Genomic DNA, 15124 nt, shown 5'->3' with positions numbered 1-15124 from the left:
AAGAGGTGCATGATGGCTCAAGGCATATGCAAGAAACTACTGAGGGGGATGAGGAGGGCATCCTGAGTAAGTTCACCTTACAGAAACAGTTGAACCCTATTCAAAGCTAAAAAGTGGAGCTCCAGGCTCCTTCAGAAAAAATTAAAACTCAGCAGCTACAAATACTGTAGCTTCTGATTTTTAATATTAGGACACTTACTTGTCCACGAATCCAGTGGTGTCTTCACCCCAGGCAATTTTCAATTGGCTCTCGGGTGCTGCTGCTGCCGCCATCTTGGCTAAGGGAAATGGACAGTGAAGCCTTGCAGCTTCACAGCCTGTTACCTACTGTGTATGCATAAAGAAGGCTGCGCTCTGTGAATAGCCCAGTGGTGGGGGAAGGAGTATTGGGGCCGAACTTCTGTTTCAGTGGGCTGCAGCGAGCTCAGCCGGAAGTGGGAGCAGGTACCTGTCAAAACCAGTAGCGGGGGGGGGAGGTAAATAAGTGGAGCTTGCTCTTTTGGGTGGCGCTCCCCTTTAAACAAAAAACTTGGGCCGGAGTTGAGCTTTAAATACAACTGTGCTTTACAAATGTTAATGCTTAAAGTTCAATTTGAGGCAGATAAAAAGACACAAATTAATGCATCTCTCTGTATGTTCTGCAATGCATCATTAAATGTATTTTTAAAAGCAAGCAGTGCGCATGATCTCAGCCTTCCGCAGTCCCTATACAGCTGATAGGAGAAGAAGTACAAACTGGCATTCAGGTGTGCTGAAGTGCAAGGAATGTGTTAACAAAAGGCAAACGCAAAGTGACAGAGAGATGGGATCATCAGTCTGCTGCTTCTCCCTTTACTGTCCAATCACAGGCTGGGGGAGGGGCAAGAGCTGAAGCTAAGCTTGTGGGTAGGGTCTGCCTGCACCTGTGCACGTGGGGTAACACGTCACCCGAAAGCATGCTCACCAATCGCTGTGACCGGTCGAAGGCTGTGCTAATGTGAAGAATCAAACATTAAGGCAGTCCCTGACTCAGAGGTGAGCCACTTGTATCCAGCACTAATACAGGTACTCCTCATTTAACGACCAGGTTCCGTTCCAGCGACCAGGTCATTAAACAAGGAGCCATAAGTAATCAGTATTTTAAGCATTCTTAACTACTGTACTGTACTGTATTCTGAAAAAAGGTCTAAACACAAAACTCCAATGGAAAAACATTGTCTTAATTTGCATAAGTACAGAACACACAAATATAAACAACAAAAATACTGTACTGTACCGGATACAATGACGTACACTGCCCAAAAAGTAAACGTATACAGTAGACATTTCGAGTAACATTTTAATCATCAAACCCTTCAAAGAGTGATAGTGCTTCAGGGTCATTAGTGTCATCATCAAAATTACCAGCAGGGTCATCAATGTCATCACTGGAGTTACCAGCAGGGTCAACAGTGTCATCATTGGATAATAATACAAATAATAGTGTGCTAAAGATTAATTTCTTAATATCTGTATAAACTCCTAAATAAACAGTGAAAATGAGTGATATATATAGATACTAATGCCGCGTACACACGAGCGGACTTTACGGCAGACTTTGCCCGGCGGACAGGATTTCGTCGGACAATTCGATCGTGTGTGGGCTCCAGCGGACTTTGTTTTCTCAAGAAAAAATCTATCTGACGGACTCGAGTCCAGTCGAAAAGTCCGCTCGTCTGTATGCTAGTCCGACGGACAAAATGCCAAGCTAGGGCAGCTATTTGCTACTGGTTATGAACTTCCTTATTTTAGTCCGGTCATACGTCATCACGTACGAATTCGATGGACTTTGGTTGATTGTGTGTAGGCAAGTCCGTTCATTCAGAAAGTCCGTTGTAAAGTCTGTCGAAAAGTCAGTCGAAAAGTCCGCCGGCAAAGTCTGCTCGTGTGTACGCGGCATAAGTGATAAATAATATATAAACAGCAATAGGCATATTAAAAAAACTTTCAATATATGCTCTTAGTTAATCAGCTGTGATAGGTCATGGTGCATTCTCCTACACTATAATGGATATAGCCAGAGTCAATGTAATACCCAAAGAGTATGTATATAAAACCAAACCAATTCCTGGATGTACTAAAATCACTCTCACTCTCAGCGGGTTACACAGCCTGGGTCACGCTGCTGCCGACTCCCGCTCTACCACTTCAATCCTCCGGTTTAAGATGTTAACCCCCTACTGTGAACATCTTTTGTACTTCTTCCATTGTTTCCTCCTTTTCTTCCTCTTCCTGTTCTAAGTGCTGCTGTGCTTCCAACTCTATTAAATCTTCATTACTTAGCTCTCCCTTAACAAATTCCACTAATGTCCTGTACACACGGTCGGATTTTCTGACAGAAAATGTGTGATAGGACCTTGTTGTAGGAAATTCTGACCATGTGTAGGCTCCATCACACATTTTCCATCGGATTTTCCGACACACAACGTTTGAGAGCAGGATATAAAATTTTCCGACAACAAAATCCGTTGTCGGAAATTCCGATCGTGTGTACACAAATCCGACGGACAAAGTGCCACGCATGCTCAGGATAAATAAAGAGATGAAAGCTATTGGCCACTGCCCCGTTTATAGTCCCGACGTACGTGTTTTACGTCACCGCGTTTCGAACGATCGGATTTTCCGACAACTTTGTGTGACCGTGTGTATGCAAGACAAGTTTGAGCCAACATCCGTCGGAAAAAATCCTAGGATTTTGTTGTCGGAATGTCCGAACAAAGTCTGACCGTGTGTACAGGGCATTACTCTTTAAAATCTGTCACTTCAACATCTAAGTCAAGCATGTTAGCAAGTTGCACACTTTTTTGATTTATAACCTCAACATCTGTTTCATCAAACTATTCACTATTGTTCACAAAACTCTTACAGCATTTTTTTTTTTTTCATATACCCTGCACACAGTTTTCTGCTACTCCCTCCCAAGCTGATGCAATGTTTTTTATGCAGTATAAAATTTTGTAAGCTTTCCAAAAATCACAAAGGATAACTTCATCATTTTCAGTTTCTGTTACAGCTTTGGAAAAGGTGGTGTGCAAATAGTAGGCCTTGAATGTTGCTATTGCACCCTGGGTTTGAGGATAGCAGTTGTGTTTTTAGGCAGATACACAACTTTTATGTCTGGATGTAGGTCATCAAGATGCTGGGGGTGGCCTGGGGCATTATCAAGCACGAAGATAATTTTAAAGAAAACACCCTTTTGCTGGCAATAACGCTTGACCAAGGGTATGAAACAGTTGATGAACCAGTCATCAAATAATGCTTGTGTCATCCATGCTTTGTTATTTGCATGATAATAAACAGGCAGTGTGTGCTTACTAACCTGCTTCAATGCACGTGGGTTCTGCGAACGATAGATGAGGAGAGGCTTTAACTTGTTAACTTGCTTTAACAATGTGACCCTGTCTTTAAAAGCCTTAAAAATTGGGCATTGTTTTAACTTCTTTGTGTATGTAGGACCTTTCGGGCATTTTTTTCCAAAAAAGTCCAGTTTCAGCCATGTTAAATATCTGCTCTGGACAGTAGCCACCTTTTTCGATGGTTTTATCAAATTCAACCACAATTTTTTCTGCTGCTTCCACATCTGCACTTACAGCCTCCCCACTGATACGCCGATTATGGAGGTCCCACGAAATCTCACACGAAACCTTTGAAACCATCCAAGGCTTGCTGGAAATGTTTCAGTCGATTCTTATCCTTTGTGCAGTTTCAAATTCTCAAAAATACTGTCTGCTTTGGTTTGAATCAATAAAAGACTCATTGGTATTCTTTTTTCTATTTGGTCGTCAATCCATACTGCCAGCAATTTCTCCATTTCATGAATGAGGCCTTTCCACTGCCTAGTTATTATGGCTTGGTATCCTGTCGATGCTTTTACTGCCTCTTTCACTTTATCCTTATCCTTTTGGATTGTTGAAATGGTAGAATGTGCAAGTTCCAATTCACTTGCTAGTTCTTTAACTTTCTTGCAAGCCTCATAGTCCTTAACGATCTTAATTTTCATATCAAGATCAATAGCTTTTCTTTTTTTCTGAGCACTTTCTGCAGGTCCAAGCATGCTTTTTCTTTTGCTGACATGGTGTGGGCAATACCTGTACAGTACAAGCACACATTACATTACAGTACTATACATAAACACATAAAACAGTACAGTATAAAGACATAAAACAGTGCTGTATACAGTAAAGACATAAGATATAAAACAGAACAGTATAAAGAACACTGGAAGGGGCCTTTAGATGAACCGAGTACAGTACAGTACAGTACATACCTGTAAAACAGCAGGCCGGGAATGAGAACAAGGCTGATGCAGAGTGATGATATGAGGTACTGTGCATGGGTCGGGAGAGCTGGTCATAAGTCAGAGTGTTCGCGGGTCAGGAGAGCTGGTTGTAAGTCCGAGCAGTCGTCCTGTGTGGGTCGGGAGAGCTGGTCGTAACTCTGAGCAGTCATTAAACAGGTAAGTCGTTAAACGAGGAGTATCTGTATATGGAGTTTGAGATTTTTTGTCCCAAAACACTACGCACTTGTACTAATGTATGTGTTGCATTTCGATGGGGCATGCAGAGCCATTGCCCACTCCACCAGTCCAGGGCTTTGCTGTGTAGCAAAGCTGTGTAAATCTCAGAACTGAGAAGAAAGAAAAACACTTTGGCAGGTAAAACAGTTCCCTTATACTGTATGTATTTCATCTGTAAATTTTCCGTTTTGCCTGGAGGACATTTTAAGTCACAGAGACAAGAAGACCTGGGAATATTTGTTCATGACATGTGATGCTCTGAAAGCAGAAATTAACTTGTTACTTAGTTTTATGTCTTTTTTATGACATTTAAGAGGTCCATGTAGACGGATCATGTAAGGTCATTATCACCTCCTAGGACCAGACATTGAACAGAATACAAAAAGTTTTAAAGCCCAACTCAAAAAGTTTTTCCTTGCAGTGGGGCTGTGCCATCAAACCCACAACAGTAGCAAAAAAACAAAAAAAAAAACAAAGGAATTTGGAGATTTGGAGGAGGCTGAGAGCAATAGAAGTTCATTTTTGGGTAAAGAATATATACCTGATTATGATTTTTTTTTAAACAAGAGTTTTGTGTCACTTAAATGCTCTAAATTAATAAATGTAATTACTTTGATCCATTGCTTGTGTTTTCTTAATCAGCAATTGGACTTTTATGTTTTATTTTGAGTAACTCATGAAACAAATGATCATATGTTTTATATATAACTTTTTACATCATGTGTGATATCTTGGCTTTAAGAAAAGACGTGTATTTCTGAGTTGACCTTAAGGCCCTTTTCACATGGGGCAGATTCCAGTGCGACCGTTGTCCATTTACACCAGACTGCCCTCTTATCCGATTCAACTAGACAAAGGGGGACGGATCCCCTTCTGCTTTTTTTAGTGAACCAGATTGGATCGGAGGTAGGCGGGTGTAAACGGACATCTGCCAGTCCATAGCGGTGAATGGAGGGTCCAGTCAGGTCCATCTGAAAAACTGACAGGCAAACCTGATCAGACCCTTCTTGTGAATGGGGCCTTATAGCTCTCCCAGTTGTTTCATGCCAAATTACTCAGACCCATCTCCTCCTCTATGGTACACAGCATATACACTAACAATTCTTTGGTTCAATATATGAACTAGGCGGGATCTCTGAGTAGGATCTCAGGCAGCGCCAGATTTATAAGGGGGCAAAAAGGGGCAACTGACCCACGTCCCCTTGACAGAAGGTAGTATCAATATTCCCATCTTTCCTGGATAAGGCCTTAGGAGTAGTGGGTGCTGCAGCAACAACCAGCTGGAATTGGAGATATCACAGATTAAAAGCACATATTCGCTAGCATACCACGGATCGTCAGTTACATTCAAATCTTTGTGGAAGGATGATCACATCACTGAAGACACAGTGCAACATTTCGGAGCTGGGCAGGACCCCTTCATCAGGCATGTGATCTATCACATGCCTAACGAAGGGGTCCTGCCTCGCTCTGAAACATTGCAGTATGTCTTCTGTGATACGATTAATCTTCCACAAAGATCTGAATGTAATGTGGCGAATGTGTGCACTTGACCCTTGACAAAAGGGGCATCCCTCTATACAAAAATAATATAAAAACAATATTTTAAAAAAATGATATTAAATACTAATAAATAAAAAATAAAATTCTATAAAATATATAATAAAAAATGACTTTCTTTTAATAAATGTATCTTGTGAAGTATTATTTTGCCTGTCATCATCTGTAAAAGATTTTACTCTGGACTTGTATATTGTATCTTTTTTAAAAAATAATTTTGTCAGCTCAAGCAAAGCACACATAGAGTGCTTACACTCTTAACCTACCTGACGGTATTCCCGAGAGTAGCTCAGGATGGATTTTCAGTAACAAAAGCAGTAACCCCGAGCTACACTTAGGATTGCATCGCAGGATCCAGAATACTTACCTTGTTCCCAGGATCCTGCAATGTCCTTACCGCTCTGTGTGCAAGCCGTCCTCCGCCGGATCTATTACAGTGCTAGGCTCCGTTCCCTGCTAGCATTGCGACGCGCAGGGACGGAGAATGGCGCCAAATTCAAAAAGTAAAAAACACACACTGTAATCTTCCATATTACATTACTGTATCAATTTATGTCACCTCCCTTTTGTCCCTAGTGGTTTGTCGAGTGCCCTGCATGCAGTTTTATATTATAAATACTGTTCTTTCTGCCTGGAAACTGGAGATTGTCCATAGCAACCAAAACTGTCCCTTTACGTCAAAAGTGGTTTTAGACCAGCTAGAAAATAGAGATAATAAATTAGAATCATTTGCAGAATTGAGCGATAGTGATTTGTGGGGAAATCAAACACTGAAAGTAATGACAGCGACAATTCTGCAACTGAGCAAATTTCAGTGTTTTTGATTTGATTACATTATTGAATAATTTTTATTATTATTATATTGTTATTTGTTATAATTATTTATAGTTATTTATTATATTATAATTTATGATTTAGTGTTTCAAACTTTATCATACCCGGAATATCTACTAGACTCTTGTTTGGGCAGATTTAAGTGTGTTATACCTAATGCCGCGTACACACGACTCGTTTTGCCGTCGGAATAAACTTCGAAGGTTTCTCCGACGGAACTCTGACGGAATTCCATTCAAGCGGTTTTGCCTACACACGGTCAACTCAAAGTCTGACCAAAGTCCAACTTTCCAGAACGCGGTGACGTACAACACTTACGACGGGACTAGAAAAAGAAAGTTCAATAGCCAGTAGCCAATAGCTTCCGTCTCGTACTTGCTTCAGAGCATGCGTCGTTTTTGGTTGGAACAGCATACAGACGATCGGTTTTCCCGAGGAATTGGTTCCGTCGGAAATATTTAGAACATGTTCTATTTCTTGTCCGTCAGAATTTTCGAAAAAGAAAAGTCCGATGAGGCCTACACAATGAAAAGCTTCCGTCTGACTTTTTCTGTCGAACATTCCGCTCGTGTGTACGCGGCTTTAGAATTACAGGCCTACAATACAAAACACCAAGTTTCCAAAATAATTGTACCGCTTTCAGCATAAAAAATCTGACATAATCATACCGCCAGGGAGGTTAAGGAAGGTAGCCTATGACTGGATGTGTCTGTGCAAGATTGACCACAGAATGATGTTGTGTCATGCATCTTGAAAATGTAAGACTGTCATTGAGAATGTAAACCAACTCTGTATGAGGGGCCAAACCTGAAGTGCCCTGGGCCCCCAAGGTCTAAATCTGGCCCTGAACACAGCTGTCATCTGCCATCTGTGTAGAAGACAGGTGACAAATCTTTTTCTGACATGAGAAAAAATATAATATTTTGTGCACCTATCAAACAGATATAATAAAACACTTTGAATGGTATATTTAACAGATCCTAGTATTACTTTTAGGGTTTACTTACATTCTAATGATAACTGTGAAAATAATACTATTATGGCTGAAAATGAATGATGACCTTTTTGTTTACAAACCTAACTTCCATCATGAACAACTACAGAAATTACATTGATATTTAAATAAAAAGCCAGAATGTACTGCTAATGATAGCAATATATAGTCTGCTTTTCATGCACAGCTACCATTTTACTATACACATTATACCAGTGGCGGCCCGTAATGCAGGGTACAGGGGTGCCATCCCCCTAATCCATGCGTCCAGCCCCCTAATCTACATGCAGGGCACCAGACGCATTGATTCCAATGGGAATTTCTTTTTTTTTTTAGACGCATGTGATTAGAGCCAGAGGCTCTGATAGGCTTCAAAAAAGGGTGGGCTTGGGGCGCAGAGCACTACGCCCCGAGCACACCCAGTTGTGTGACAAAAGCAAATTGTCCTCAGACCCGTCACCCGATTGGCCGAGAGGAGAAGCGATCCTATTGGCAAACGTGGAGACGAAGGGAAGGAGGAGGCACCGGAGGACGAAGGAGATAAAGAGGAAGCCACTGTGAAGCATCAGAAGGAGGAGACACCACCTACCGCCCAGAGGAAGTGCTGCCGCGACCTAGATGGGGTAAGTGAAGGGGCTGGTGACTGACTGAGCAGGGGGATGCCTGTGACCCAACTGACCCGGGGGGTGGCATTGGGTGGAGTGTTTGTCGCCCCAACCAAAAAATATACCACCAGGCGCCACTGCATTATACTACTAAAAACAAAAGAGGGAATGGCTGCCTTTCAGTGGAACTGTAAGGTTTCTTGTGACTCCTTCTAAAAGCCATAGCACTCCTCTCCCATTCATTTTTATGCCTTAACTTATGTTCAGTTCTCCGGGGGGCTGAAAAAGTAGAAACAAAAAAAATGGTAATTTTTGGTAGCTAGCTAAATATGTTACTTTTGGATATTTGAGTAAATGTTTTTGTATTTTCAGTAAAGTAGCTCTGAAGCGATCAAGTGGTATAGATGAAACAGGTCAAGTGGTTTGGCACTTAGCATTATGTCTGCTACTGGCATGGATTATAACTGCCGCTGCACTCTTCAAAGGAATAAAATCCTCTGGAAAGGTAAATATTTTTATTGTGCTATTGACTCATATACTGACTTTATGGCTGCTGTCACATCAATCAGTTTTTGTTCAGTTGTTCAGTTAAAAGTGCATAAAAACCAGATCACTGTGAAAGGGGCACCAAACATGCATCAAAAATTCAGCTAGCAGGACTTTAACCACAACTGAAATGTACCTGACAGGTGTGAACAGTTACATAGGATTTAAAGGGATGCATTTTTCTTCTGCTTTTCTTCTTTTTTAACTGAAAAACTGATCAGTGTGAAAGGGCCCTTGGTCAATGGGAAGACATCAAAAACTGATCGGCGTGAATGGGAAGACATCAAAAACTGATCAGTGTGAATGGGAAGACATCAAAAACTGATCAGTGTGAATGGGAAGACATAAAAAAACTGATTGATCAGTGCAAAAGGGCCCTTGGTCAATGGGAAGGCTTTAAAAACTGATTAGTGTGAAAACAGCCTAACTGCAGGGAAAACTCTGCTAAACACCAGCATCCAAAATGTGATTTTAGTAACTACATTGACATCATATATAATTGTAGGTAAAACTTTGGCATGACATTATAGGATAAATTCTTAATCACAAACAAACCAGTGAAATTAGCACCACATCCCTAAATTGAATAGATATAGGAATAGTTGTGGGATTTTTAAGGTGCATGTACTAATAAATTGATCCAATGAAGTATATTAAAAAATATACATTTTATTTAAACAATGATTAAAGAATTGTCTAAAAACAATTCCACAACAAGTACAAAGTACAATCCTTATGGATACAGCAGATTTGACGGAGTTCTCAACATGTTTCGCCCTCGATCTTGGCTTTCTCAGGGGAGCTGTCCACTTGGAGCACAAGCCTTCTAATAAAGAAAATATACACATTGACATCAATACAAAGCATTTTTAAAACACCAAAAGCAGAAAATAAAAAAAACAGCAAAAACATAAAGAGATTGGATTTACATACATGAGCATATTCAACTCAAAGGTATCCCTACTCACCCCAGGATTTGAGACAAATCTATACACTACAGCGTAGTCAAAGAGTCTACAACCCCACAACAAGCCAAGGACTGCAGGTGACCATAGGAGGCATTTAGGGACCAGCTAAGAATAAATGAAAATTGAAAACGAAATACATAATAAAGAAATAAATTACATGGGAATAGTTATCTCCAAAGCAAAAACAAAGACTTACAAGAAATGGTCTTGCACAAAAACGCAGAACACTCAGGGACATAGAGTTTCCAAGGCAGGACATTCACATATGTAGCTACACAATCATACAAAGAAAGACTTCAAATGTATGCATTGATGTTAAAAAATCACCAGCATCTAAACATTCAAAACAAATGCTTCATACTGAAGCAAGTTTCCCCAAACAGCGGGGGACAAAGAAGGATGCTGTGCCAATACCATAAAATATATAGAAAGACTCTTATCCAAAAAACCAATACCTGATGTCCTGCAATAACGAACGTGTCTCTGTAGTTCCAGCAGTGTGTATTGGACGGAACAAGTGGCCTTAAATACCTCCCAGCCAGCCAGCAATCCGCACGGCCAGTAGGGATACCTTCGAGTTGAATATGCACATGTATATAAATCCAACCTCTTTGTGTTTTTTGCTGTTTTTTTATTTTCTGCTGTTGGTGTTTTAAAAATGCTTTGTATTGATATCAATGTATATATTTTTCTTTATTAGAAGGCTTATGCTCCAAGTGGGCAACATCCCCTGAGGAAGCCAAGATTGAGGGCGAAACATGTTGGGAACTCCATCAAATCTGCTGTATTCATACCAATTTTACTTTATGTACCTGTTGTGGAATTGTTTTTAGATTTTTTTTAATCATTGTGTAAATAAAATATATATATTTTAATATACTTTCTTGGATCAATGTATTAGTACATGCACCTTAATCCCACAACTATTCCTATATCTATTGCCATGACATTGGAATATCAAGACAGCTGAGTATTTATGAAAGCATGAAAATCCTTTGTGCTGGCACAGAGTATGAACATTAAAATCTGTTCATTGTAGATACATGGTTGAATATATAAGGATAGGATTTACAAATAGGATATTAAACTCAGCTCTAGAAAGACACTAGAAGGGAAATATACTCTCTCAGGTTTTTATTGTTGTCTGACTACGTTTGGTAGAACCCAACCCCTTCCTTTCTCTTTGACACCAGGACCAAAAGGAGGGGACAACTGTCACCAGAACAGGGAGACATACATATTGATTCAATAAAAGATCTATCCTTTCCTCATTAGCGAACATTCCCATCACCTCCATCAGTCACCAGTAGGCACACAGACAGCAATGCAAAAGCCATATAAACCCAATGGAGTCTCAAACCCTTCCCTGTTCTATCAAAAATGTAAAAATTAGTCTTGTCTGGGCTTCATTGGAAGATTTGTCATACATGTTTCCTTTTGTTACTTTGTTCTTTTGGTACTTTGGCAAAATCTTTTACAATTTAACTTTAAAGAACAACTTAAAGGGGTTTTTCTGTGTCAATGGACGCAGCAGTAGGCCTCAGGAGTGCCCCCATGGAATGTGGCTCTCCATGGGGGCACTCAAGAAGAGGAAAAGCCAGGAGAGCCACGGGGAACCCCAGAAAAGGAGGATCGGGGCCACTCTGTGCAAAACCCTTGCACAGAGGAGGTAAGTATGACATGTTTGTTATTAAAAAAAAAAGACTAAGCTTTACGATCACCTAAACCTTCAGTTTAAATCAGCTGAATACATTTGGCTACATCAAAACAAACAATGTTCAATGTCTTACTGAAAGCAGCCACAACCTGTGAGGAAAAATCTGCCCCTGCCAGCATGCTTTGGAGAAGGGCCTTTGTTCTCTGAGTGCAAGCAGTGGTCCCTCTGCAAACACATCCTGTGTTGAATCAGACCTACTGTATAGCTCTACATTTTATTACACCTTATTTAAAGTCTCTCTAATCCCAGATCATGAAAAACTTTCAATAAATGATGTATAAATGTACTCAGTCTGTATTCTGAAAAAAACCTGGTTGATCCTGCTGCTTTCTATCTCCGTCTTCTGTCTATTTCCCCAATTAAGCTAGGGATTTTGCAGTTGTGGTGGCAACTCTGCACATGCTCAGTTTTCAGAGAGTTTGTATGCTGATCATTTCCTTCATATAACATCTGAGCAGCCCATATGACTATAGGGTCACACATGTGGGCGTATACACAGTGGTAAATGACAGCCCACTCCCTCCCTCCGCCTCCATGTCCACTAACCATCCCACTCCATGTTATTGCCCAAAAAATATTAATAAAGATTTGATTTAAAATATATATTTGTATAGCAATTTAAACAGTTTGTTCATATTAATTATTTATTTGTACTCTGTATTCCAGAAGCTGTATATTTATTTTGAACATGTGACAAGCAGTCAGGGCTGGTGCAAGGATTTTTGACACCCTAGGCAAAACCTCATTTTGCCACCCCCCTTGGCTCCACCCCTGACTCCACCCCCTTTTCCTTACTCCACCTTTTTAATGAAGCGCCCATTAAATGCAGCCCACCAGCACCCATCAATTGCAGCCCACCAGTGCCTATCAAATGCAACCTACCAGCCAGTAGTGTATTTAGGTTTTGTGCTGCCCTAGGCCTGACTAAACTCGTGCACCCCCTAATTTAAATATGACCCACCCCTTCCTGTCAAGACCAGCCCCCTTGCTGTTTAAGACCCGCCCTGAAATCTTCGAGTGGGGACACTAGTTCTGAGGGCCTGGGGGGGAGGCAATAGATTGCCTTAATTTGCATAGATTTCCTCTGCCTTCCTGTTTGGCCATGGGGCAGCAAGTGAAGGGAAATCTCTGCAATGGGACAGGGATGGTAAAAAATAAACTGACAGGGGTTATAACCCTCCCTTACTCTACTCTAAAATAGTGTTGCTTATAGTGCTACTTTAAGCACAAATTTCTGATAATTTTATGGAGAGGACTAAGAAGATATAACCATGCCAGTGGTGCAGCAGAAAACATATAGCACAGTGAGGAAGGTTTGTGGTCCAGGATGAGCGGACAGTCAAAATTAGAAGCGGCACCCCCCCACAGTTGCGGAATGCCAGCCGTCCGCATACTGGAAGCAGTGAGGCCACTTTATGGGGGCGCTAGATTAATTTGCCCCTCAGCCCAGTGCGCCCCATAAGACTGGTGCTACACAAACGTGTAGCGCAAGCCGGCGGGGACTCTTTCCGTGCTGCCCCCTGCAAAGTGCTGCCCTAGGCCTGGGCCTTGTCGGCCTAGGCCAGGATAGAGTGTTACTACCAGCGCCCATCAATGCAGCCTACCAGCGCCCATCAAAGAATGTTTGCTTGCTTCCATTCATTTCGGACACAGTCCTCCTTCGCCGCTGTGCCTCTGCCACTATGGACGAATGGAGTGGTGGCTGCCTGCTGATGCTGAGACTTAGTTGCTTACTGCAAAGAAAAGAGAGTAGGAACACCAGTGGCTGGGTGCCCTAGGCAGCAGTGCGCCCTAGGCGGCTGCCTAGTTTGCCTAGTGGTAGCACCGACCCTGCCAGCAGTAGAGTACTAGAAGCTCCTCCTGCTTATGTTTCCCTGCAGACATGCTGGGAAAGATCTGGGTCATGTGACAGCTGTATATCGATTAGGAAAAAGTTACATATAGTGAGGGAAAAAAATCCCTTACTGATTTTGTATGTTTGCCCACTGACTATAATTTTATTGTTAGGTTTATTTTAACAGTGAGAGACAGAATAACAACAAAAATATCCAGAAAAATGCATTTAAAAAAAAGTTATAAATTAATTTGCAATTTAATGACTAAGTATTTGATCCCCTATCAATCAGCAAGATTTCTGGCTCCCAGGTGTCTTCTATACAGCTAACCAGCTGAGATTAGGAGCACTGTCTTAAAGCTTGTTACCTGTATAAAACACACCTGTCCACAGAGGCAATCAATCAATCAGATTCCAATCTCTCCACCATGGCCAAGACCAAAGAGCTGTCCAAGGATGTCAGGGACAAAATTGTAGACCTACACAAGGCTGGAATGGGCTACAAGACCAGCGCTAAGCAGCTTGTTGAGAGGGCAACAACAGTTGGTGCGATTATTTGCAAATGGAAGAAACACAAAATAACTGTCAATCTCCCTCGGTCTGGGGTTTGTGCAAGATCTCACCTTGTGGAGTTTCAATGATCATGAGAACAGTGAGGAATCAGCCCAGAACTACAAGGGAGAAAATTGTCAATGTTCTCAATGTAGCTGGGACCATAGTCACCAAGAAAACAATTGGTAACACACTACGCAATGAAGGACTGAAATCCTGCAGCGCCCGCAAGGTCACCCTGCAGAAGGGAGCACATGTACAGGCCCATCTGAGGTTTGCTACTAAACATCTGAATGATTCAGAGGAGAACTGGGTGAATGTGTTGTGGTCAGATAAAACCAAAATTGAGCTCTTTGGCATCAACTCAACTCGCTGTGTTTGGAGGAGGAGGAATGCTGCCTATGACCCCAAGAACACCATCCCCACTGTCAAACATGGAGCTGGAAAAATTATGCTTTGGGGGGTGTTTTTCTGCTAAGGGGACAGGACAACTTTATTACATCAAAGGGACGATGGACAGGGGCCATGTACCATCAAATCTTGGGAGAGAACTGCCTTCCCTCAGCCAGGGTGTTGAAAATGGGTCATGGATGGGTATTCCAGAATGATAATGACCCAAAACACATGGCCAAGGCAACAAAGGACTGGCTCAAGAAGAAGCACATTAAGGTCCTGGATTGGCCTAGCCAGTCTCCAGTCCTTAATCGCATAGAAGATATGTGGAGGGAGCTGAAGGTTTGAGTTACCAAAGATCAGCCTCAAAACCTTAATGACTTGGAGAGGATCTGCAAAGAGGAGTGGGACAAAATCCCTCCTGAGATGTGTGGAAACCTGGTAGCCAACTACAAGAAACGTCTGACCTCTGTGATTGCCAACAAGGGTTTTGCCACCAAGTACTAAGTCACGTTTTGTGAAGGAGTGAGAGACAGAATAGAAACAAATATATTCAGAAAAATGCATTTCAAAAAAGTTATAAATTG

At 41.5% G+C, this 15124-nt stretch overlaps 1 protein-coding gene across 2 annotated transcripts in view; it reads left to right on the top strand.

Annotated features, from left to right (window-relative positions):
* LOC141107995 (sodium- and chloride-dependent neutral and basic amino acid transporter B(0+)-like) overlaps nt 1-15124 on the top strand; it is a 69671-nt gene that overhangs the window by 23578 nt on the left and 30969 nt on the right. For both annotated transcript variants that reach the window (XM_073599138.1, XM_073599137.1), the window contains exon 6: nt 8900-9032. In XM_073599138.1, the coding sequence (XP_073455239.1) occupies nt 8900-9032 (133 nt within the window). The remainder of the gene's footprint in view (nt 1-8899; nt 9033-15124) is intronic.

This window comes from Aquarana catesbeiana, linkage group LG09 (assembly GCF_042186555.1).
Source record: "Aquarana catesbeiana isolate 2022-GZ linkage group LG09, ASM4218655v1, whole genome shotgun sequence".
Classification (NCBI taxonomy): domain Eukaryota; kingdom Metazoa; phylum Chordata; class Amphibia; order Anura; family Ranidae; genus Aquarana; species Aquarana catesbeiana.
The sequence above is the reverse complement of the archived record's forward strand: the minus strand, read 5'-3'. Positions and strand labels throughout refer to the sequence as shown.